The sequence below is a fragment of the Cheilinus undulatus genome, linkage group 2 (genome assembly GCF_018320785.1).
Source record: "Cheilinus undulatus linkage group 2, ASM1832078v1, whole genome shotgun sequence".
Taxonomy (NCBI): Eukaryota; Metazoa; Chordata; class Actinopteri; order Labriformes; family Labridae; genus Cheilinus; species Cheilinus undulatus.
This window is the reverse complement of record NC_054866.1, coordinates 16,890,854-16,913,057: the sequence shown is the minus strand read 5'-3', so window position 1 is coordinate 16,913,057 and position 22,204 is coordinate 16,890,854. Positions and strand designations below refer to the sequence as shown.

Sequence of the window (22,204 nt, the reverse complement as noted above, 5' to 3'; positions counted from 1 at the left end):
ACCATACCAGTAGCTAGCAAGATAACTCCGTATTAGGGATGCACGATATTGGATTTTTGCCTCATTTTGGCAGACGCAATACTGATATTTAATTACATTTTTTTCCACTGTAAAAAAAAACCAATTCAATTCTGTACTACAGTTGTTTTTTAATGTTGGTAGTCTATTTTTTGGAAACAGACAAAACTTTTGATTTTCATCAGAAATGAAGGATGCATTGTTTTTTCAAATACAGCCATACACTAATGAAATACTTAGAGTAATGTCTTTGGGTTACATGTGCATTACATGCTAATGTGTTGTTAACAGTGCAGCAAAAGCCATCTGCATCTCTGAGGGCAATAAACAGCAGTAAAATAACCTACTGACACTGAGCTCGACAGTGCAAAAAAAGAAATAGCTTCTAAATTTAGATTGATTCTCCTTATTACTCAGCCAGTTTGCAGGATGGCTCCCTGAGATGCTCCTGACAAAGTGCTTTAAATAACAACAACAATAACAAAAAGACAGATTCTTAAATGCAAAAAAATGTAGCTTTAGTTCAGAGCTTAAATATGCTTTTAAATTTTTGAGACTTAAGATGACCAAAATAAATAAAACTTCAACTGAAGTAGATCTCCTGATTCTGCTTTAAACAGAACAAACTAACTAAGCAACCAATTTTAATAGGCATTTCACCGTGAACAGCTCTGTAACAACCCAGTGACCCCCACATCTCCAGTGCTGGAGACAAGACACCTTCGTGTACAGCCAGGACGTGTGTGTTGCATGGGAGACTTGGCACACAGAGGCCAGCCATTGCTTTTGTTATGTCTCACCCACTGTCACATAACACGACATGCACGTTCTTTTTCTCTATTTTCCATATCCGAAACATGTTATCAAAAGCGGCTGCAATTGCAGCTGCTGAGTGAGAACTCCTGTGAGTTTAGGACAGGCTTTTTAAGAGTGAAATTCTCATATCCACTGAGGCAGTGAGGCTTAACATGCTAACAGGAGGAACACTTGATGTCCGTATATCTGTAGTAAAGCTAATATGTTTAGCTTCTGTACATGACTGGAAATGAAGTTTTGAAGTTCAGGCAAGGCTATAAGCGCCTGCTAGGTGTAACGTAGCGGGGCTTTAAATGCATCATTAGCCTTTAGAAGCCTGTATATTCCACGTGCTGAAAGGCTGATGATCAAGAGCTATAAATTCAATGATTTTCCTGTTCAGCTTCTTACTTTTGGGTGGTCACTGCTGTATTTTTCTAGCTTTGTAGAATGACTTAAGTAGAGGCTGTTTACAAGTTTTCCATGGCACGAAGTTTCGTCATTCTTTATCTTAAGACAGTCCTTGTATTCATCAAGTTGCCGGTTTTTCAGAAGCAAAATTACACTGCTGGTGTTAAAGGTGTGTTGTCGTGCTCCTCCTCGCATTCCATGTACTTTACAAGTGATGCAAACATCTACTTTGCTGTCTTGTCCCCACACCTCAAACTTCACACACACAGCCGACATGTTGAGTTTGTTGTTGGTGCACATCTGGTGTCATCACGTGCGATTAATTATGATGTCACATTATCTGCCGTACAGATTGGCGTAAATTTTGTTATCGGCCGATACAGATAATTAACTTTCTAAGCTATTATCAGCTGGTACCGATATACTGCTGATAATATTGTGCATCCCTACTCCATATGGTAGAAAAAAAATAGTACCTAAAAAGCTACACATCTGCCCTGTAACTGGATGCTATGGACTTTGCTGAATGCAATCAAGATAGGCATGTAAGTGGACTGTTACTATGGGTATCATCAATATTAGACTCCTGCCTGGAAACTGGTGCAACTTATTTTCCTGATTTCACTTTCCATCATGTTTTTCTTTTTGCTCTGGATGATAATTTATTCCATAGTATTGCCAGATTTTTTCAGAATTTAATTACCTTTCGAGTTCAAAACTATCTCACATGTCCTATTTTTAAGAGATGAAAAAAAATCCTTTCATGCATTTTTCCAAGCTGAGTAACACTGTGATTGGCTGAATTAGAAAATTGATCACAAACTTTGTTTAAGGTGTTGCAGCAATGCTTCTTTTTATTTTGATAACACGGGGGGGGGGGGTTAGATTAAAAGGCCTCTCAAACTCTTAGTCCCTTGCCCCGTTTATGCATTTTTCAAAAGATTAAAGAATCCATTCTGCATTTCATCCATAATAAATAGCATTATAATCATTTGGCTAGATCAGAGCATTGATTGTAAGATCCACTTGAAGCAGTTAAAAAAATACAAGTGCCTGCCAAAAACATCTCGGCATATTATTTGTTTTAATACAGACCACCTGGTGGCTCATGGGCGAATGGCAGAAAAGGATGCCAGAAAGAAGTTCAAGCAAATTGTGGCAGCTGTCCATTTTTGTCACTGCCGCAACATTGTCCATAGAGACCTGAAGGCTGAGAATCTGCTGCTGGACCACAACCTCAACATCAAAATTGCAGGTGTGTATTAATGTGTGAAGAATGTGTAATGGTGGGAAACTTAAAGTAGTGGTTTTGGGCTGTCTCAGTGAGTGGGCAAAGGCTTGTGTCAACATGTGCTTTGGGAGCTTTTTGCTGGGCTGATTGAATTTATTTTGCTGACTGAAGTGATGAGATTAAATAAATGTCTCCTCTCCCTCTGTCAGATTTTGGCTTCAGTAACCTGTTTTCTCGAGGCCAGCTGTTGAAGACATGGTGTGGCAGCCCCCCTTATGCTGCACCAGAACTCTTTGAGGGGAAGGAATATGATGGACCTAAAGTAGATATATGGGTGAGCCGACATTTTATTATCCATGCAGCCAACTGAGGCTGCTGCTCAGGAAGAAGCTAGTTGGCTGGAACAATCCAGGGGAAAATTTAATACAATAGTGTCCAATTGAGTTTTTTTTCTCTACAAAACAATATACTTTGGCATTTCTTCAATGAAAAAATGTTTGGTTGATTAATTGAATTTCTAATGAAAGTTTTAGTCAAAATGATGCACTCAGTTTGTGTTTTTCCCATACAGAGCTTAGGTGTGGTGTTGTATGTTTTGGTGTGTGGCGCACTACCTTTTGATGGCAGCACTCTACAAAACTTGCGGGCACGTGTTCTCAGCGGCAAGTTCCGCATCCCCTTCTTTATGTCCACAGGTAAGAATCCTACCTGTGTCATTTCACTTTCTTCCTCCATCCAAACCTACATTACTGCAAGATATCCCTTGTTTTTTCTACCTATGTGATGGGCTTCTTCATTGTCTTTATGTTGAGCACTTAACACTGTTGGATTGAAAGCAGGATATCTGCAGGGTCTTAAAAAAGTATGAGTTGATAAATCAGATTAGCCACAACTAAGGCTTTTTAAAAGTATTAAAAAGTCTTAAACACAAGACTGTGATGCCTTAAATTTTCATATTCACCAAACAAGGCTGTAATTAATTTTCCTCCTTTTGATATTTATTTGTTTTTAATCTCACATGATTGTCTTTGGAGCTCTGCTGGATTATTAAAATAATATAACTCAACAGTAGTGAGCTATATTTTATCACCCCTAACAGTAAAGTGATCATGGACTCATCAATGCGTCATATTACCTGAATTAAAGAATGTTATAAGTATCCTGAAATGGGCAATAGTGCCATATAATTCTATTCTGAAAAACACAACTGTATGCCGTTTTACTTTTTAGTGCTTCAAGAAAGACTAATTTGCAAACTGAAAAACTACTGGCCATTTTCACATTCTTATCCTGCAGTCAGCACAAAAAATGTACAAAACAGTGTCACTATGTTAGAAATTAGGGTTAGAATTTGGGTTGTAGATGTAATAAAGGTCATTTTCACCGAGCAGTTTGTTACAGTTCGGCATGGCACAGCACACATGTTTTTTTGTGTTTCTATATATCAAAAGTTTTAAAAGGTCCAAAAAAAGTGAACCACACTGTCCCACTTTTTTGACACCCTTCTGGAGGGGTACCAGACCTACCTACCTCCTAGAAAGGGGGAACTACACTCACAACCAATGGGGTTTGCACTGACATCACTTTGTGTGTCACGACTTTTCATCTGGAGAGAAAAACAGACTCCTGTCTGCTGTAGTTAGGGATATTTGGACTCAACAGAGGTTCACACTGTGCACTGGACCGTCGATATTGATATGGGCCCACAAATCAGGTTTCCTTTCGGGTCCTTATTAATGTAACGTTGTGACTCCAAAGGTTTCTGTACAGTGTTCAATCAGCTTAGAAGCTGCACTGACTGCAGCTGACATAGTTTTGATGTGGCATTAAAAAAAACACTTTTCAGCTTGAATATTTTTTTTCCTGTTTATTCCCTACTGATTTCTGTCACTCACCCTTTCTACAACCCAGCAGCTAGAACGGCAGACTTGGGCTGCACGTGACATCACATGCATAGACTTTACAACCCAGACACAAACTATTTTGGGGTTTTGCGTAACGAACCATACCCAACCGTACTCAATCAAACTGGACCACTTGATGGAAACTCAACTATAGTCTTAAATTATACGAAGAGGGTCTTGAAAAAGGTACTGAAAAGTATCAAAGTTAGTTTTACATTTTCTGTGTATATCCTGGAAAATTGGCCGTGGAATTGTTCTTGTTTTAAACCAAACAAAACACTTTTTCAATTTTTTTCCTAACCAAATTACTCCGAGAATAACTGAGCCTTAACAAAATGTGAAGTGCATTTCCTTCCTCATACAACATTTGCAAATATTTTTTTTCCTGCAGTGAAGGGAGCAGTTTAACTTTTTATCTTGGGAGCAGTCACTAGTGCACCAATGCAGTGAATAAGTGCTACATCAATGGCAGACTTGTCCCTCAACATTCCTGCTTTGTTTTGGGTTTTGGTCACTATTTGCATGTGTGTGTGTGATGTACACAAACCTTGACTCACCTGAGAAAACTTCCCCATGGCACTCACAGTGATCGAAAAATTCCACATGGTACTTTTCAATGGTGCATTTTCTTAACAAGCCAAAAGTAGCTTGGGTTTTTCCTGCATTCAAACAGTGGCTGCCTCTGCCTAATATCATAAAACCACTGGTCCTTGTTTGAGTAAGACATGTGCTTGCATGAAAAGTAGTCTTTTGCTGAATAAGCTGTTTTCTAACAGTTACAACAAGACATCAATGTAGCGGCAATGACTCTGTATCATAATCAGTCCAGTGAACCATACTGGTTCACAAATGAACAGCGAAACTATCAAAGAGGAAGGAAAATCATCTGTTTTTACAATGCAGCCATATCCTACAGAAATACCTGGGTGTTATTGAATCTTCCTTCCCAGTAATTTTGTAAAACATTACAATAGCCTACTCCAAAACAGCTGTTCAGGATGTAGTGCACACGTGACAGCTATCAACATTTGTAACTGTTGACAGCAACAGGATTCATCATTGAATGTCCTGTTTTCATTGTATGTCAGCTCTTCTGTACCTATGAAGGTGTTCTCTGGTAGTCTGTCTTTCTCTGCAACCACTGGGGACATTAAAATATTCTTAACTCATTTTTCAGCACCCTCATGACTTGATTACAGTGTGTTGTGGTGAGATTAAAAACTTTGACATTGAAATTTTGTAGAAATATTTCAGATTAAAAAATGATTACTATAATAAAAGGACAAAAACTTAACACAGCTCAGTTGTTGATGCAGAGGAAGACAAAGAGCTCATAATTATGCTGTCAGGATTTGATAAAGAAGTAATAAACAGCTTTTAAAAACTGTTTCCTAGGCCTGGAGATGGTTTGGAAAAACAGGCCTATAAAACATCTTGCAAAAATGTTTTCCATTGTGATTTAAAAAAGCAGATTCTGCAATGCCCTTATCCAGCTTAGGTAAAGTAAATTTGCTGGACATCAGTAGGCTACTTTTTATGACGCTTTCAAACTACTGACATTGCAAGTATTATAAATTTAATGTTGAAATGACATACTGTAAGTTTCTGCAAATAAATGCAAAGACATTTTTGATGAATTGGTCTACAAAAGTTCACCACAATAAAGAATAATGCATTGTCCCCTAAAGATTTTCTTCAGGATCCCCCAGACCTAATTTAGTTCACCAGCTTTCTTTTTCACTGTGTAATTTAACTCATTAGCCCCTTTAAGTATGATATGTATTATTTGGTTGGAAAATAAAATAGGCTTTAATGGTAGAATTGTCCTTCCTTCAGGTTTGTAAATTATAAGAGTTCCTTACTTTGCCTTTAAAGTGTTTGCTTGATCCAGTAGGCACACAACACATGAACATGCACACACACACACACACACCCACACACACAGTATAAAAGGTACCACTGCCCTCTAATTTTGATCCAGGTAATGCTGAGTTAAAATATGCTTCAGCATCTGCATGATGATCTGCATGATGAGACTTCCTTTACATGTACATATGTAACTTAAACAGTTTCTGAAGGACACCAATAGTTTTAGCTGATTAAAAACCATACTGCTACTGTTTTTCATGCTTGTAAAATATATTTGTATATTTTTCAAACTTTGTTGTCACTGTGGTTTATATTTTGTGACTAACTTGGACATTTGCATGCTTGTTTGTTTTGCAGACTGTGAGTACTTGATCAGACACATGTTAGTGCTGGATCCCAGCAGAAGGTTGACCATGGAGCAGATCTGCAAGAACAAGTGGATGAGACAGGGAGACCCTGACCCAGACTTTGACAGGGTGAGAGACTCTAGAAGTGTTCAGATATCTCAAGGCCATAAATTGATCAGATATCGGGTTAATTTTGTTTTAGCTTTTGATTTTCGCCCTCTTGTCAGGCAGCTTTGTACCATACATGCTCCAGACAAAATATTTTAATACTAAAACATGACGACTTAAGTTATCTCCTCAAATGGTCTCAAAAATGACTCTCCCCAACCTGCAGTGTTTACATGTGTTAGATCATGCCATTTATATGGCTGAAATATTAACTGTAGTTATGATAGAAATATGTTACCTGAACAGAGCAAGTTTACTTACCAGCGATAGATATAACTGGCTCTTGTTATTGTTACTTTTTGATAGTAATGATGATACTTGATTGGTTTAACAGTTCAAGCAAATGTTTTTTGTTTGTTTTTTTCTTAAATTTCTGGCAAATAGAGATGGAGATGGCTAATATCCCACTGTCACATCAAAATACTAGCCAGCTCTTTCAAAGCTCAGCATAAAGCCACTAAATAGAGACTCTGTCAACATACCAACACCACCAGAGCTTACTTATTTACATTTTATACCTTGTTTATTTAATAAGTGATAGATAAAACAAATTTTGCAAATATATGTGGCACCTGTCAGACTTTTTTTTTTTATCAGTTAGCAGTTATCTCCTTAAATATACATCCACACTGACGTCAGGCACAGTTTCAGAAATAAACTCTGTACTTGCATGGCTGAAAACCTGTATCACATGAACATTAATGAACACCAGGCATGCACAAACAGGCACCAGCTCTCTCACTTGAGCAGTTGAACTGCATGTTAGGCTGATAAAGGAGTAGGAAACATGAAAAAACATGATTACCCTGTTTTCTACAAATATAAGCAGTAGTAGCTTTATAAAATGCAGGTTGAACCTGCTCAGCAGCAATTGATATTAAAACAAGGTAAGCTGCTTAGTTTGTAGTTAATCATGCTGAGTTAACCTATGCAAGTCGATACTTTTTTCCCTCTTGAAATAGAGCCATATTATAGTGATTCCCAAACTTTTTACATGGAGCCCCTCAAATCGGACCCTCCATCTTACTAAGAAAAGCTGAGCCCAGTAGAAAACTCGACAGAGCGATACACTGATGTCAAAAATTCAAATTAATTTAGTTTTTCATTAATATCTGAAAAGAATAGGCTGACCCACTCTTTCTTTGGGAGCTCAAACCTCAGGTTCGGCACTAAAATGATAGAGGACTGATGAATCAGGGAAAAACAGGTGGTTACTGATGACACTTAGCAGGCAAGCTGGTAAGTTATTTCTAGTGTGGTTGTGTAATCACTTTCAAAGGTATTCCATTGTCACCATAGACACTAGATACAATCCTGCGTTTACAAAAAGAAATGGTGTTAGCATAATTTCAAAAGTCCCTGTATAGGGCCTATAAAATGTTGTAAATTGAGAAGAAAAAGTTGGGTTCTTGAATAGAAATTTTGTGTGGAAGTTGCCTGACTTTTACTGGTTACTTGGCTTACATGACGAGAAATAACAAGCTAATATTAATGTACTGTCCACGGTAAATCCATTAAGATAATATCCTAAATGTTGGAACTTTTCCTTAAGTTAATGATTTGAAAAGGGTAGTTGCTCCAAAATGAACAAAAAGGCTGTAAATGTTTGAATTTGACTCTGTCTTGATAATTCACACCTGCATCTCTCTTTCAGTTGATAGCTGAATGTGAGCAGGTAAAGACAGAGAGGGAGACAGAGCTCATCAACGAGCAGGTGCTGATTGCCATGTCTGAGATGGGCCTGGACAGAGAACGCACACTTCAGGTTGGACAAAAATAACTGAACAACTTCTACACATGCAGCTGAATAGTGTATTTTAATTTCAGTACTGTCTTCTGTAAAAGTCAACACACAACTCATAATATTCCTATTGTTTTCTCTCTAGTCTTTACAAACAGATGCATACGATCACTACAGTGCCATCTACAGTCTGCTGGCTGATCGCCTAAAGAAACACAAGACCCTGCGTGTTGCACCACCTACACCACGCCCCATTAGCTATCCTATTAACGCTGTACAGGTAATGCCTTGTCAGTGTTTGTTCCTGTGTTATAACAGGGGCTATGCATACCCAGTGTGTCCATTTTCAACACAAATTGGATTTTGCAGAGAACTTGATCAACTATGGACCAAGTATTTATGTATACTTTTGTAATTTATCAGAGCCAGTGGACCAGATCTTTGCTTTGTTATACTCCATAATGACGTGATCTATCCTGTGTGTATTGTCTGTACTGTCAGTTTATTCTATATGTAGGAATGAGATCTTATATATTAACATTTTCTACATTATCAAAAGAAAGTGATTTTAGAACTAAAGGTAGGATGGTTTTACCTAATGCACTTCTGGCCTGTTCGTCAGTTTCATCAGTTAAATTGACTTTTTTTATGTTGTGGGTCCATTGAATAAAGCTGTTATGCACAATCCACATCTGCCATTTACACTGCACGAAGGAGATAGGTAGGAAACTAGTGCAACTCTCACATGACCTTTATGTGTCTGTTTATGTGTATGTGTTGTGTACTTGTGTGCATGCCCAGCCGACGGATCCACAGGGTAATCCCGTTAGCATGACTGTTCCCCACGTCCAGCTCATCAACCCAGAGAACCAGATTGTTGAGGTAAGTTAGCCTAGTTGTGTCAGTCTGGCAGTGAGTGGCTGATATCAGCACATGTAAGACCAGATAGGACTTTTGTTCATGGAGTTGAAATCCAAATTTTGACCTTATCCTGGCTGCTATCAGCTTGGAGGATTTGCTTGGGAAATAGCTGTTTCACACCTTTACAGGAGCTCTTGTACCTGGCCTAGCTACTCTACTCAGTCGTAGAAATCAGCAAACACAGCAGCAGCCAGTCTCATACTTGAATATATTTGTATGTTTGGTTGTAGTTTCTGGCTTTGCCAATAATTAGCAGTTTACTATGACATTATGACATTATATGGTCAGTTAAGCTGGGAAAAAACTATGAACTAATACACATAATCAAGTGTGCTCACACATCCAAAAATACAGCTCACACAGCCTCAAAGCTGACTCACAAATGCTGTGAAACACCAGAATGCATGAGATTACTGCATTGCAGCAGGGATTTTAGTGAAAGACCTGGACTTTGAATTATGTTTGTAAGACTTTTAATAAACTTTAAATGTGATTTAGGTAATTATATACAAGTACTAAAGACACAGTGCCAAAGAACATTACTTACCACCTGATACCTGTTTGCATTTTTGCATAGCCGGAAGCTAATATGGCATTGGACAGTGATGAAGGGGAAGAACCATCTCCAGAGGCCATGGCTCGCTACCTTTCGATGAGGCGGCACACTGTGGGGGTACCAGACCAAAGGTAATATAAACTCTCCTAGCTACAGTCAGTGATGTTTCTGCAATAGCTGCAGTATGAAAGAACGGTTTAGCAGCTACTTAGTCTGAGTCTGATGTCAATGGACAAATGTATTTTACACCTTGACATAGGGATGCTCAATTACAGCAAAAATCATAATGAGGATTATTTTGATTTTTATTTAGATCACAATTATAAAGATGATTGGAATTTTTTTTTACCATACCTGCACCTCTTGCATTTATCTAATGTAGGTATTCTTGACAATTTAACACTGTAAACAGGCAATGAATTATTATGAATAGGTGAAAAGTTATCAGATTAAAAAGTTACAATCTATAAAGATCATGTATAAATGAGAATATATCAACCATGCTTGTGAGGCTGTGGTAATGTACTTTTGAAGGCCAAAAATTTACTGAAATTTTACCAAACATAGCAAAACCTATGGGCAAAACAAATGTATGCAGTACAATAACTTTTAATTGCTACTATCTTTTAGTTTCAATAATCTTGATTTGATTTAATATTGATGAACTATGCAGCACTAACTTGAAGAAATTTTTAAAGCCATAACTTTGAAATCTTGGCCACGTTTCCTTATTAATGTATTTTTCGACTTGCTCATTGTTTCAAGAATCAGCTGCTACACTGAATGGTAGATGTTTAAAATGACCCAAATAATGATAAGAGATGTGTTTATTTCCTCAAGCATTTCCATTTTTCTCTCTTCAAGATTCAAGTGTAAACACCAGGGTTCCTGTAGATCCTTGAATAGTCTTAATCTTACTACTGAGAAGCCCTCAATTTTAAAAGGCACTTTGACTAAGACATGTTCTTATCCACTCTTCACTAACTAGCCAACCTTATTTGATTATAAACAAAATCTTTCACAAATTGTTTCATAATTGTTGTCCATAATTCCAGAAATTCAGTGATGGATGTTCTGATCCCCTGGCTCATTGTGATCAAATACACTCTGTACTGTTGGTAAAGACACGTCCAGTTCTCTAACATCTGGGCTACCAGGTTGCCCACTTAAGAATCCATGGAGGCCATCCTCATTTTAACAGGTTTTCTCCCACAAAAATCATCATTCTGCTTTTTAATAGGTACTTTTTTTTAGCATAAGCCTAGCACACCTGCTAAGTATCAGCAGATGTGCTGCTGATACTGATAAATGTCAGTATACAGCAAATTGATAGAATGGAGGCATTACATTTGTCAGAAATTATCAAAATTTGGTGAAAATATCTTTGCTCTATACCATTTAATATTTCATAAAAAGTTAATTAAATTAAAAAAAATCAGACCTGGTCATGTATACCAAGAAATCTTATATACCATATTCATTCTTGACTGTTGAAGTATTATTAATTTTTTTTTTAATAGATCTTAAAAGGTCTTAAAAAGTCTTAATTTTTTATGCATGTGGGAACCCTGATACATTCTAGTTTTCAGAATATATTTTCAGGGTTTAAGGGCGTGAAATTCCCACTCATTATTTGGGTATTTTGAAGCACTTGAGAGAAATTTTGAATTTGTTGATATTTTGGCAATCTCTTTGGTTAAATTGTTGATTCTGATTTCTGCTGATTTTATCCCGAACATGCATAAGTAGTCTTCATCAAATGTGTCCCTTATCACCAATGTTTACATGGGGACATATTCCAAGCAGTTTGGAGTCGATGATTTTTTCTGGCTCCTACCCTGCTGTACAGATTACAGCCATTCAAAAGAAAATGGAGAAATTTTGATTTTGTCATCCGTGGTCTCTTGTGCCTTTGTAGGATATAAATCGATATCAGTTTTAATTTCACTCTGTTTCGTAACCAGTTATAAACTCTCAGGAGCTTTATAAATGATAGCTGTTTGTTTGTAATGGCAGCTTCTCAGCAAGTCAATTTGAGGCAACAGGTTTACAGGCAATCATACTTTAATAGCTTGTGTTTATTGGTGGGAACTTGTCTACATTACTTTGTAACATATAAACTCAACCATCAATTCCCTCTTTTGTCTACAGGACAGAGATGCAGGAGGATCTCCAGAAACTACCACCGGGTTTCCCTCGTGGTGCAGTGCCCCAGGTCCCCTTCCCCCAACTGGCCCCTACAATGGGCCAAATGCACACTCTTATGCCCACACAAAGCTTACAGCCCACACAGCAGCTGGAGTACAAGGTACAATAAGCAGGTTTAGTCTAGGTTTAATTCTACTAGTTAGCATTTTAAGGATTTAGGATTTTATCCATTCATTTTCTGAAATCTACACACAGAGGGTCTCAATCAGTCCGGTTCTCTTTCTGCTGTTCATTCAGGAGCAATCGTTGCTGCAGCCCCCTACCTTGCAGCTGCTCAATGGCATGGGGCCTCTTGGTCGGAGGGCATCGGATGGCGGGGCCAACATTCAACTACACGCTCAACTCCTCAAGAGGCCTCGTGGGCCCTCACCACTTGTTGCCAGCCCGGTTAGTATCTTGATTTCTGTATGTTTGATATCTATATTATCAACAACAACTGTTGAGGTGTCATGGTAAACTCTTTGTTTTTGTCAGCACCCTATCCCTGCTGTAGCTCCAGTGGATGAGGAGGGATCAGACGGAGAGCCAGACCAAGAGGCAGTACAGAGGTAATCCACCATGGCAGGCTTTGGTAAAAGGCAACACCTTAAAAGGGTGCTGTCTAAACTTGGCTCTCTGGAGGGTTTGTAACCCACGACTGTAGGTCTGTTGTTTCTGTAGCTAATGTTACAACAACACAAGTTCGCATACTAAAGGACTTAAATTCACAGTATGTAGTACTTTTACAATTTTTTTAGTGAAAGATATCTGCATCACTTCCCTGTGTATAAATCTTTTTATTGGCTTAAAATGATACAAGACAGTGACGTATAGTACACTCAGCTGAGAGAAGGAGCTTAAACTATCATAGGTCAAGTTCATGGAGTCCTTGGTCCAGGTTACAGTTTCCCTCCTGCCCTGTTTAAACAGCACTTTCTCTTGACCTCGCTGGTGTCCTGGGTTGCTGGGAGTGGGTACCTCAAGGCTGCTCTGCTTTTTCTAAAGGGAGGTGACTGCTCTGCTGTGGCACTTACCCGATCTCTCCCCCTTTCTCCATTGTGCAAGTGTCTTCTGCCACAGTGCTGAACTCAATCTGCCATCGAAACAAGCCCTTTCCTCTCAAACTCCTCGGCAAAGAGCTTCTTTATCTTCTCATTTCAATATGTACTAAGTTGTTCCGGAACTTTTTCACCCTTTCTCACTCAGCTTTGCTAACTCTAAAGCTTGCAAAAACCAACAGTTGAATAATGGCTACCAGTCAAATCCTTAAATTGGAATCTGGAGGGTGGTGGGTTACCCATAAGCTATAACATCCATCTCTGGTGTAATTTTTATTATCTTATGTTCTTTGATTGGCTAAGATGATATGAATGATGGCACCCATTGGCAGAGGTGGGAAGGGGCGGGGCTATTCCCCGTCTCCATTAGCCAATGACGACAGAGAGCTGACCAGCGCTGCTTCCTGTCTCCCACCCTCACCCCCGTCCTCCCCCCTCCCTGCGGCCCAGGTACCTGGCGAACCGCTCCAAGCGGCACACGACGCACGCGCTCACGAGCACATCGCATGGCGAGCCCTCTGCAGAGTCACAGCGGCCCCAGGGCCCCCGCCAGAGGGGTTGCTGGGCCCCCGACATACACACCCGGTGAGGGGACACACCCGCTCCGAGTTGTATATGCACAAACACACTCACTCAAACATTCTGATTCACAGTCATGGCCATATATCAGACATGTGGTAAACTCTCTCACACACAGTCACTCACTTGCACACACAGTTACTCTGACACACACCTTGATGGTGATGCACTCACAGCAGGTTAGGGTTGGGCACCTTCCAAGAAGAAGGAAGGTTACTCTAAGCTGATTAGTGGAGTTGGAGTTAAAGGTTGCTTCACATTAACATACATATCTCCACATCCCCAGTTCATCATGATTCAGAATAACTGCTTGTTTTTTACCTCCAAAATCTGCAAAGAGCAGGTATGTGACTGTTCAAGATATAGAATCACTGTCTATGTGCAAATACTCTCCATAAGGCCAATCGTTTGTGTTCTTGTGTTGCCCATGCAGTAATTGTAATCATAACCCCCAATAGATTTCTTCAGATTTCCTTTAGAGACTCTTGTGAGAAACTGCATGTATGTTTTCAACATTATAGCATTTTTGGATGAAGTGGCAGAGCCTGTTTTTGTCAAGGAACTGTGTTAATCACACATTTATGCTTGGTTTTTAAAGCCAAGATGCCATGCTTGAACAGATGTCCTGATGAAGCTGTATCTTTATTATTATTATTATTATTATTATTATTATTATTATTATTAAAGGTATATTATTATTATTTTACATTTAGCAGATACTGTGGACTGTGGCTGTTTTTTTTTTTTTTTTTAAGAAATATTTTGGTTTCTGGAAATTCCACCTGAATGTCTTGATTCTATCAATCCAATATTAAGCCAAATTTGGTCCCCATGTACAGAAAACAGCTTGATGCATACCTAATGATAAATGTCCAATGCATTGCATTTCATTTATTTGTTTTAATGTACTAAAATTGGGGTATGTGAAAGACTTTGGATTTGATGTTTAAGAAGCACTTTTAATACCTCTCTTTTCATTCAAAATGTTGGCTGCATCCTTCAAAATAGAGGTCAGGGTAGATACAGATTATTAGTAGAGCATGAGACTGGCCATGGTTAAGAACTACTATGCATCTATTAGGACATGTTACTTCAAGATACAACATAAAGGCTTTTGCGTTGTAATGTCGACATTAATTTATAAAGCTACCATCCCGATGTCATGTATTCTTTAATGAGGTATCTCAAATGTTTCCTTAAGTTTTCAAAAATGTAGAAATTCTTACATTTTATAATTGTAACAGGCTGGTTCTAGGCGTGTTGCCTGCCACAGGTTGCAAGTTCAGTCACCCAAACTCACCTCTGTAATGTGGAAAACCCCACAAATGGCATTTCTAATTAGTAATGCTACAATACATAATACTATACTGCTTCTTGGAAATGCGCTTAAAAGTGCATTTCCTTATTCACACCGAAAGCAATTCTTTGATGTGCCTGCGGTCTGATGTCACTTCCCGTGAACACTTGCTGCTTCCAAAATGAACCTGGAAGTGCCTTCTGAGTGCATTTCTCCCCCAGTATTAGAAATTTGTGAATGAAAACAAAATGTTGGTTTTCTGTTAAGTAAATACACCCTATGAGGTGGTGTTTCCATTGAACAGAGTTCTCAGTTCAAAAGAAGTAAACAGCGGAGATTGGGGGTATTCCATCAAAGTAGCTAACGACGGCTGAGCTATCCTGAATTAACCTGACTTGAACTAGCTAGAACTTCCACTTAAGTCTCAACACATTCCACAAATGCGACTCAGCTGGTCAAAGATAACTCCAGTCTGGCTTAAACAATCAACATGTGTGCTCCTACATGGGATGATGATGGAGCCTGTATAATCGATAATTGATAAGAGGATACTAAATGTGAAAAAACCTGAGCTGAGTACTTTTCCGTTGCCAAACAACATATATTTTAGAGTGTTAGGAGGAAAATGAACAAGTTTCAACCATAAAAGGCAACATACAACCCTATTGTGGCGATCCAGGAACCAGTCACCTGGAGCAAGGACTTCTGGGATTGCGTTGTGGGATAGAATTTATTATGTAACTGTTCTACACTGTTCATGTCACATTGCTAGTTGATAATTATGCATGTGTGGTTCATTAGTTCATACTTTAGTGGGAAATGTTTTACAAAGTGTGACACCAGGAGTGAGGGAGTCATTGCTGCAGACTAACATATCTGTTTAGTTAAATAAGGCTGCTTGTGTTTACTGCGTAAGTACTTGATAAACTTACAAGAAACATCTCTGAGCCATATGCCATTGCAGCTTGCTACACTATTTAGTTTGACAGATAATTTTATTTAAATGGACATTTAGATAACAAGATCAAGATCCAGCAGGCAAAAAATACAGTATAGAATAGGGTTGTTCCGATTCCGACACCAGTATCGAGAATACGTCCGATACTGCTTTAAATGCAGGTATTGGTATCAGTGAGCACATGAGTTTATGCACCGATCCAGTACTGTCTAGTTTAGCTTTATATTTTGCTTTGTTTAGCCATGCTAAATATTAGCGCTATAAGCTGGTAATCAATTCTTCTTTGCTGCCAGAAAGCACTCCATGCATGCGGCCACGGGCTTCTGTTTTTAGTGCAGCAAAGAAGAACCAAGGGACCCGCAGCAGTAGCAAAGAATGATGGCTGCGTGACAGTTTTTTCCCTGAATGTGATCGTTAAAACGCCTTCCAGACCGGTGTTGTCGTACAAGACAAGAAGTGACACAGTCTATCAAAAGTTAAATAACTTCTGAACCATAACTCGTTGCCTCTCACTCGTTTTTCCTCTTGAAGCTAGCCGTTGTGTATTCCCTTTGACGCTATTTATGCCTTTGAATCCCGTGCTGCAGCATTTTCAGCGAGCCTGGAACACGTGTAACTTTTGGGGACTTTAATAATTAAATCTACACCCGTAAACCCAATATTGAATGTCTTTTTATCCATTTTAATCGAATTATGATCATTTATTGCCGCTAGCTGGAATGCTAACCACCACTTTGTTAGTCTCTTTGAGTGTCTGTCAGCCAATAGCAGGCTGTTCCGTAATCACATGATGCTGCCCAAAATAGCAGAAAGGAGAGAGAGTTCATTGAACTTGATGATTTATAAACCTGTATACATTAGGAACATATCTGTATACAACAATTGTTAATATGCGAGTTTTAAGTTTTCATGTATTTGAAAAAGTGCAATAAAGTTTGTATTTAAAAAGAAGAGAGGGATAGAGAGAAGCTGTGAAGCAGCACCCTGTATTGTTATTTTAATATTTAGCAGCAGAACTCAATAATCAGCAGGAAAACAAGGGAAACAATACACTCGATGGAACCTTATGTGGCGTATCAGTTTCAGTCTATTGGACATTCTTTGATGCACAGCTAGATTTAGCTGGACAGTTAACCTGCTCCGGAGCAGGTTAGTTCTGAAGTCTAAGTAATCATGGTTACTCAGCTGAGACTCAAATTAGCCACATTGATGGAATGAAATTCCCACTAAAATAAGCCAGACTACCTACTACCCTTTATCCACTTTCATGGAATACCCCTCGGGACAGCATTGCTCTGTGATGTCATATTGTGTAAAATTGCATGATTAAATAAATAAATAAATAAATACATTTTATATATATATATATATAAGAATAGTAAACATTTACTCCTAGCTCTAGCAGCATGATAAATTGTGCAGAGCAACACAGTAGGAGCAGGAAAACAGGAAGTGATGTCACAAGCTCACTGTGTAGTGGCACCCAGGCCTAAGTGTTGATTGACTGGTAATTGTGACGTCTAGCCCATCAAAATGGCTAGATGTCACAGAGGAGCAGACACACCTTGCAGTAGTGCCCCTTATATTAATTAGTCCTGTCAATTATCAATTGCTAATACAGATAATCAGCCAAATACCAAATACCAGCCTAATAATTGGCCAAGACGATAATTATTCAACCCTACTAGGGAAAAATGCTGAGACATGCACTGCCATCATCACACATTGCATGTGACCTGAGTCGTTTGAAATTTTGCCCCATGTATTAGGCATTTTATGCAGTCACGTAACAGAGCAAAGCATGCTGGGATATATGGCAAGGCCAACTAGTCAGTTGGCTGCAATTTTTGAAAGCCTTTACTTTATTAGGTAAGGATTCTGCCTTTAAAGAAAATGACCCTATACTATTGAGTAAATAAAATGTAGAGGAAAAGTTAAATATTGAAAAGACTCCTCAGTTATAGACTACAGGTATCCAGCAGAGGATGGCAGTGCAACTCAAGGCACATTGGTGACAGGCTGTGTGTCTGTACTTCACTATTTTCAAAGTTACCATCAGCTGAGTGATTAACTATTGCACCAGTACCTTGCCAAATTACAATTTTGAAAGCAGTTGAGACGAGAGAGAGCTTTAAAGCTGCACCATAACTGCACATTGTTGACTTTGATGAATGTAGTGGAACTCATCACTCATAAGACAGTTAAACCTTTTTTCCTGTAGGAGACCCTGCCCAACCATGCACTGCATCTTATGTGACTTCTAGATTCTAGATTTTAAATTTTAGAGATGCACTGGCTTTTTTGACTTATTAGTTGAATGAATTGTGGGTTCCTCATGTTTGCTGCACACAGTGTTTCACTCTAAGATACCGAAACTTGAAACATGTGAACATGTTTAAAGAAGCTCTCCTGTGTCTGTCTCTGTGTCTGTATGACTGTGTTCGTCATCTTTCACTTTGTGTCCTGGTGTTGTGGGTGCGTTTGTTTTTGTGTACACTCGTGTTTGTGTCTGCTCCCTGTGGTCCCCTTTCTCAGATCCAGCTATAAGGACTGTAACACTCTTCATCTCCCCATGGAGCGCTTCTCACCTGTCAGACGTTTCTCAGACGGCGCTGCCACCATCCAGGCCTTTAAAGCTCATCTAGAAAACAGCAGCCTCATCAAGCAACTCAAACAGGTATGTTCTTCCAAACTGAGTTATATTTTCTGTTACTGTGAGAGAAATCAGGTGAGGGTCATTTTTTCCACAGTGCTCTGATTTCAGAAATCCACTGTGGTCTGTTTTCTGCCTTTCCCAACCCAAACACATCCCGTCTTTGTAGCTGTGTTTGGTGCTCATGAGGTGAAAAGTAAGGAAATAGTAGCTATTATGCAAGACTGGCTAGTAGCTACACATTAGACCAGGGATTGGCAACTTTGATTACCACATCAATTTTAGTCTCACTGCCAGAGGGCCAAAATGGTTAAAAATGGGGGGCTACTGTGAATTTAACATCTACAATTAAGTATGATTAAACAAAAGGATTAAATATATAGCTTTCATCATAGAAATACTAAAAATAATGCTTAATTTAATCATCTAAACAATACATTTACCCAAATGGACAGCTTCTTCAATAAAAAAGAACGTAATACTAAGTGGTTATTTTTGTATTTCACTTGCATATCAACTTTGTAAAACAAATGCATTTAATAGTGCATACAAAACATTTTCTCAGAATCAATTCCAGCCATTAAATCTCTAACATATACAAGCAATCAAAGATAGTTATAGAAATATTTCCATTTTTAATGTTTTACTGGCAGATTTCATTGTAATTTCTTGAATGCTTACAATTTCCTGATGTCTGACAGCGTTGTGGGCCACATTGAGTGGAGAGCAGGGCTTCATGTGGCCCCATGAGCTGCCAGTAACCCACTATAGCACTAGTTGATTTTGAGCCTGATTTTAGGCCTGAATTGCCCCCAAACATATAAAACATGTTTGATATACAATTCCAGGATTGGCTGATTCCAAAAGAATGCTTGCATTAACCAGTGTAAGTGAGCAGATGGGAAATTGTCACAAGCTGGATCATAGTTGCATACTTTTACAGCTGACAACCATGGCAGCTATAGGTTGTTTGCAATCATGTGATCCTGAGCGTTTGATGGGGGTGAGGTAGTGGGGGACAGCTATTAAGAATAAAAAGAGATGGAGGAAAATATGTACTAAACCGCTCTAAATAGATCTCACTGCTTATCATCAGAAAATGTTGGCGTACTTTAAATACGATCCCTACACCTTACAAAAAGGTAATTTTTTTTACCAAAGTCTGACAGATTTACCTTGTATGGAGGCAATCACTATCAAATCACTATTTACTTGGTCCTGCCCTCTTAGCATCATTTAGCCAGATGAAGGGAGACAGGAGTGAGATAGCTCCTGTTTGAGTCCAGGTCTCTTTTCCTCTATCCTTTGTTGTTATTTAATCCACATGTAAAAGTCTACACTGGTACCAAACCAAACCGACCCATTTGAGAGCAAAACGACCAGCTCTGCAGAGCTGAGCCAATTGATCTTGATCTCTAAAAAAAAAGAAAGATTTCCCATCCTAACAAGGGATGATGGAGGTTGTTGAGACGTACATCAGCTGAGGAATCATGGATAAGATCACAGTTTAATGCGCTTGACCGTGGCAAAACAGTACTGAACCTAACCAGACTGCTTTGTGGAAATGGACTATTCACAAGCAGCTCGTCTAAGCTTTAAATGGAGGTGTTTTTTTAATTACTGTCTACTGCCATTTCTCTGAGTTTTTAAGGAGTTTTTTTGCCTGACTATTTCACTGCTTTCTGGAGACAAAAGTGCCTTAAGAAAAAGGAATGTTTATATTTTCCCACTGAATGTTTGGCATAATCATAAACAGCTCAAAACATGACTGTATTTGGTAGAGTTCCTCTATGTAGAAATAACTTCTTGCCCTCCCAAGGGGAGTTCTCTGCTGCTACAAAGAACCTGTAGTGTCTTCTTAGCCAGGATTTTACCCATTTTTTTTTTTCAAATTTATTTATTTATTTATTTTTGCTGCAAAGCAGGAGAGTCAGCTGATGACATCATTTGTCCTCTATAGTTGTTTTTCTTCTGTAGTCACATTTGATCATTTAAGTTTCTGTGAGATCTTGTTTTGGGGTACTTACTACTGTGAAGTCTTACTAGAGATGGCAGATGTGTGGTCTCACAGTCTGGCTGAATCCTCTAGTACATGCATTCAGAGAGATTATAATGTTAAAATTGGATGAAACTGTCTTTATGTCTGTGGTTTCCCATGTTTTTAGAGTCAGATAGGACTTGAAAATCATCTCATGTGTATCCAGCCTTGGTAATTCAAACCAAGATCACCAGCACTTCAAATCTGCTTTATGAGCTGAGGTGACCTCAGCCAAGTTGCTATAAGAGCAGTCAGTTGCCATAAGTGCATGATATTTCACCATTTCTAGTTGCAGAGAGTTTGCCCCTGAAGTTCAGAATAGGCCTCCAGGAGCTTCTGATGTAACAGCATGCCAGGGATAAGGTCTTATCCCTGGCATGCTGATGGTGCGCTGAGGCTACAGGCGGGGCTACAAAGTAAAAGGTGAAGTAAGGGTCACAGCAGCACAGGAGCAGCTTAACTCTATACAACTAGTGGTGCAATAGGAGATAGCCATAACTCATTCTGCTGGGACAGAGGTTGGACTTCAGGATTAAAATTTTCACATTATGCTATGTTAGATCTGGCTTAGGGCAACAGATGCAGAATATAAGGCATGTGTAAGTAATTGTATGAGAATTACAACAATATAGAGAGTAGGTAGCTAGCTCGAGGGAGTACTGACCAATGGGAGTGAACATGGTGAAAATACACTACTCACAATAAGTTAGGGATATTGTTATTTACATGAGTGCTTTTCCTATTTGGGCTGAATTTTAATGAAATAAGTAATATTTCCCTTTAATATTACTATTAATGAATGAGAAGAAACACCATTCTCATTAGTTTAATATTTATTACCCCAACAATTTAGACAATAACAAAGATAGCCCCAAATAACCAAAATTGGCAAAGTCAGTAGCGGGTGTTTCCACCATTTGCTGCAATGACAGCTTGACAGCGACGTCTCATGCTCCTTACTAGCCTCATGATGTTGTTCTGAGGCAACGCGTTCCACTCCTCCACAAGTGCTACACGCAGTTCTGCCAGGTCATGTGGGGGTGGGGTACGATCATCCAGTCTCTGCTTCAGCTGGTCCCAGACGTGCTCTATGAGGTTCTGGTCAGGGGACATTGCTGGCCATACCATATGAGGCACTCCAACTTCCTGAAGTCGAGCTGTGACAATTCTGGCACGATGTGGTGGAGCATTATCATCCATGAACAGAAAGTTTGGGGTGTGCTGGCGGAATTGGGGGATGATGATGGGTTCTATGATGTCTCTGAGGTAAGACCGTGCAGTGACTGAGCCATCTACAATCACCAAATCTGTTTTGCGCTGACTGGTGATGCCTGCCCAGACTGTTGCACCTCCTCCACCAAAGCGAACCCTGGGGACCATGTTGACCTCGGCGTATCGCTCACCTTGCCTTCTCCAGCAATGCTGACGACCATCATTTCTGTGCAAGGTGACCCGACACTCATCAGTGAACAG

General features: G+C 39.1%; 1 protein-coding gene across 2 annotated transcripts in view; it reads left to right on the top strand.

Moving 5' to 3' along the window:
• sik3 (SIK family kinase 3) overlaps window positions 1-22,204 on the top strand; it is a 67,367-nt gene that overhangs the window by 27,729 nt on the left and 17,434 nt on the right. The window contains exons 4-16 of one of the 2 annotated variants that reach the window (XM_041796433.1): window positions 2,318-2,479; window positions 2,665-2,789; window positions 3,027-3,150; window positions 6,586-6,704; window positions 8,398-8,508; window positions 8,630-8,764; window positions 9,286-9,366; window positions 9,983-10,092; window positions 12,113-12,269; window positions 12,407-12,556; window positions 12,644-12,717; window positions 13,657-13,791; window positions 18,576-18,717. In XM_041796433.1, the coding sequence (XP_041652367.1) occupies window positions 2,318-2,479; window positions 2,665-2,789; window positions 3,027-3,150; window positions 6,586-6,704; window positions 8,398-8,508; window positions 8,630-8,764; window positions 9,286-9,366; window positions 9,983-10,092; window positions 12,113-12,269; window positions 12,407-12,556; window positions 12,644-12,717; window positions 13,657-13,791; window positions 18,576-18,717 (1,625 nt within the window). The remainder of the gene's footprint in view (window positions 1-2,317; window positions 2,480-2,664; window positions 2,790-3,026; window positions 3,151-6,585; window positions 6,705-8,397; window positions 8,509-8,629; window positions 8,765-9,285; window positions 9,367-9,982; window positions 10,093-12,112; window positions 12,270-12,406; window positions 12,557-12,643; window positions 12,718-13,656; window positions 13,792-18,575; window positions 18,718-22,204) is intronic. The other variant, XM_041796443.1, reaches the window with a different exon arrangement.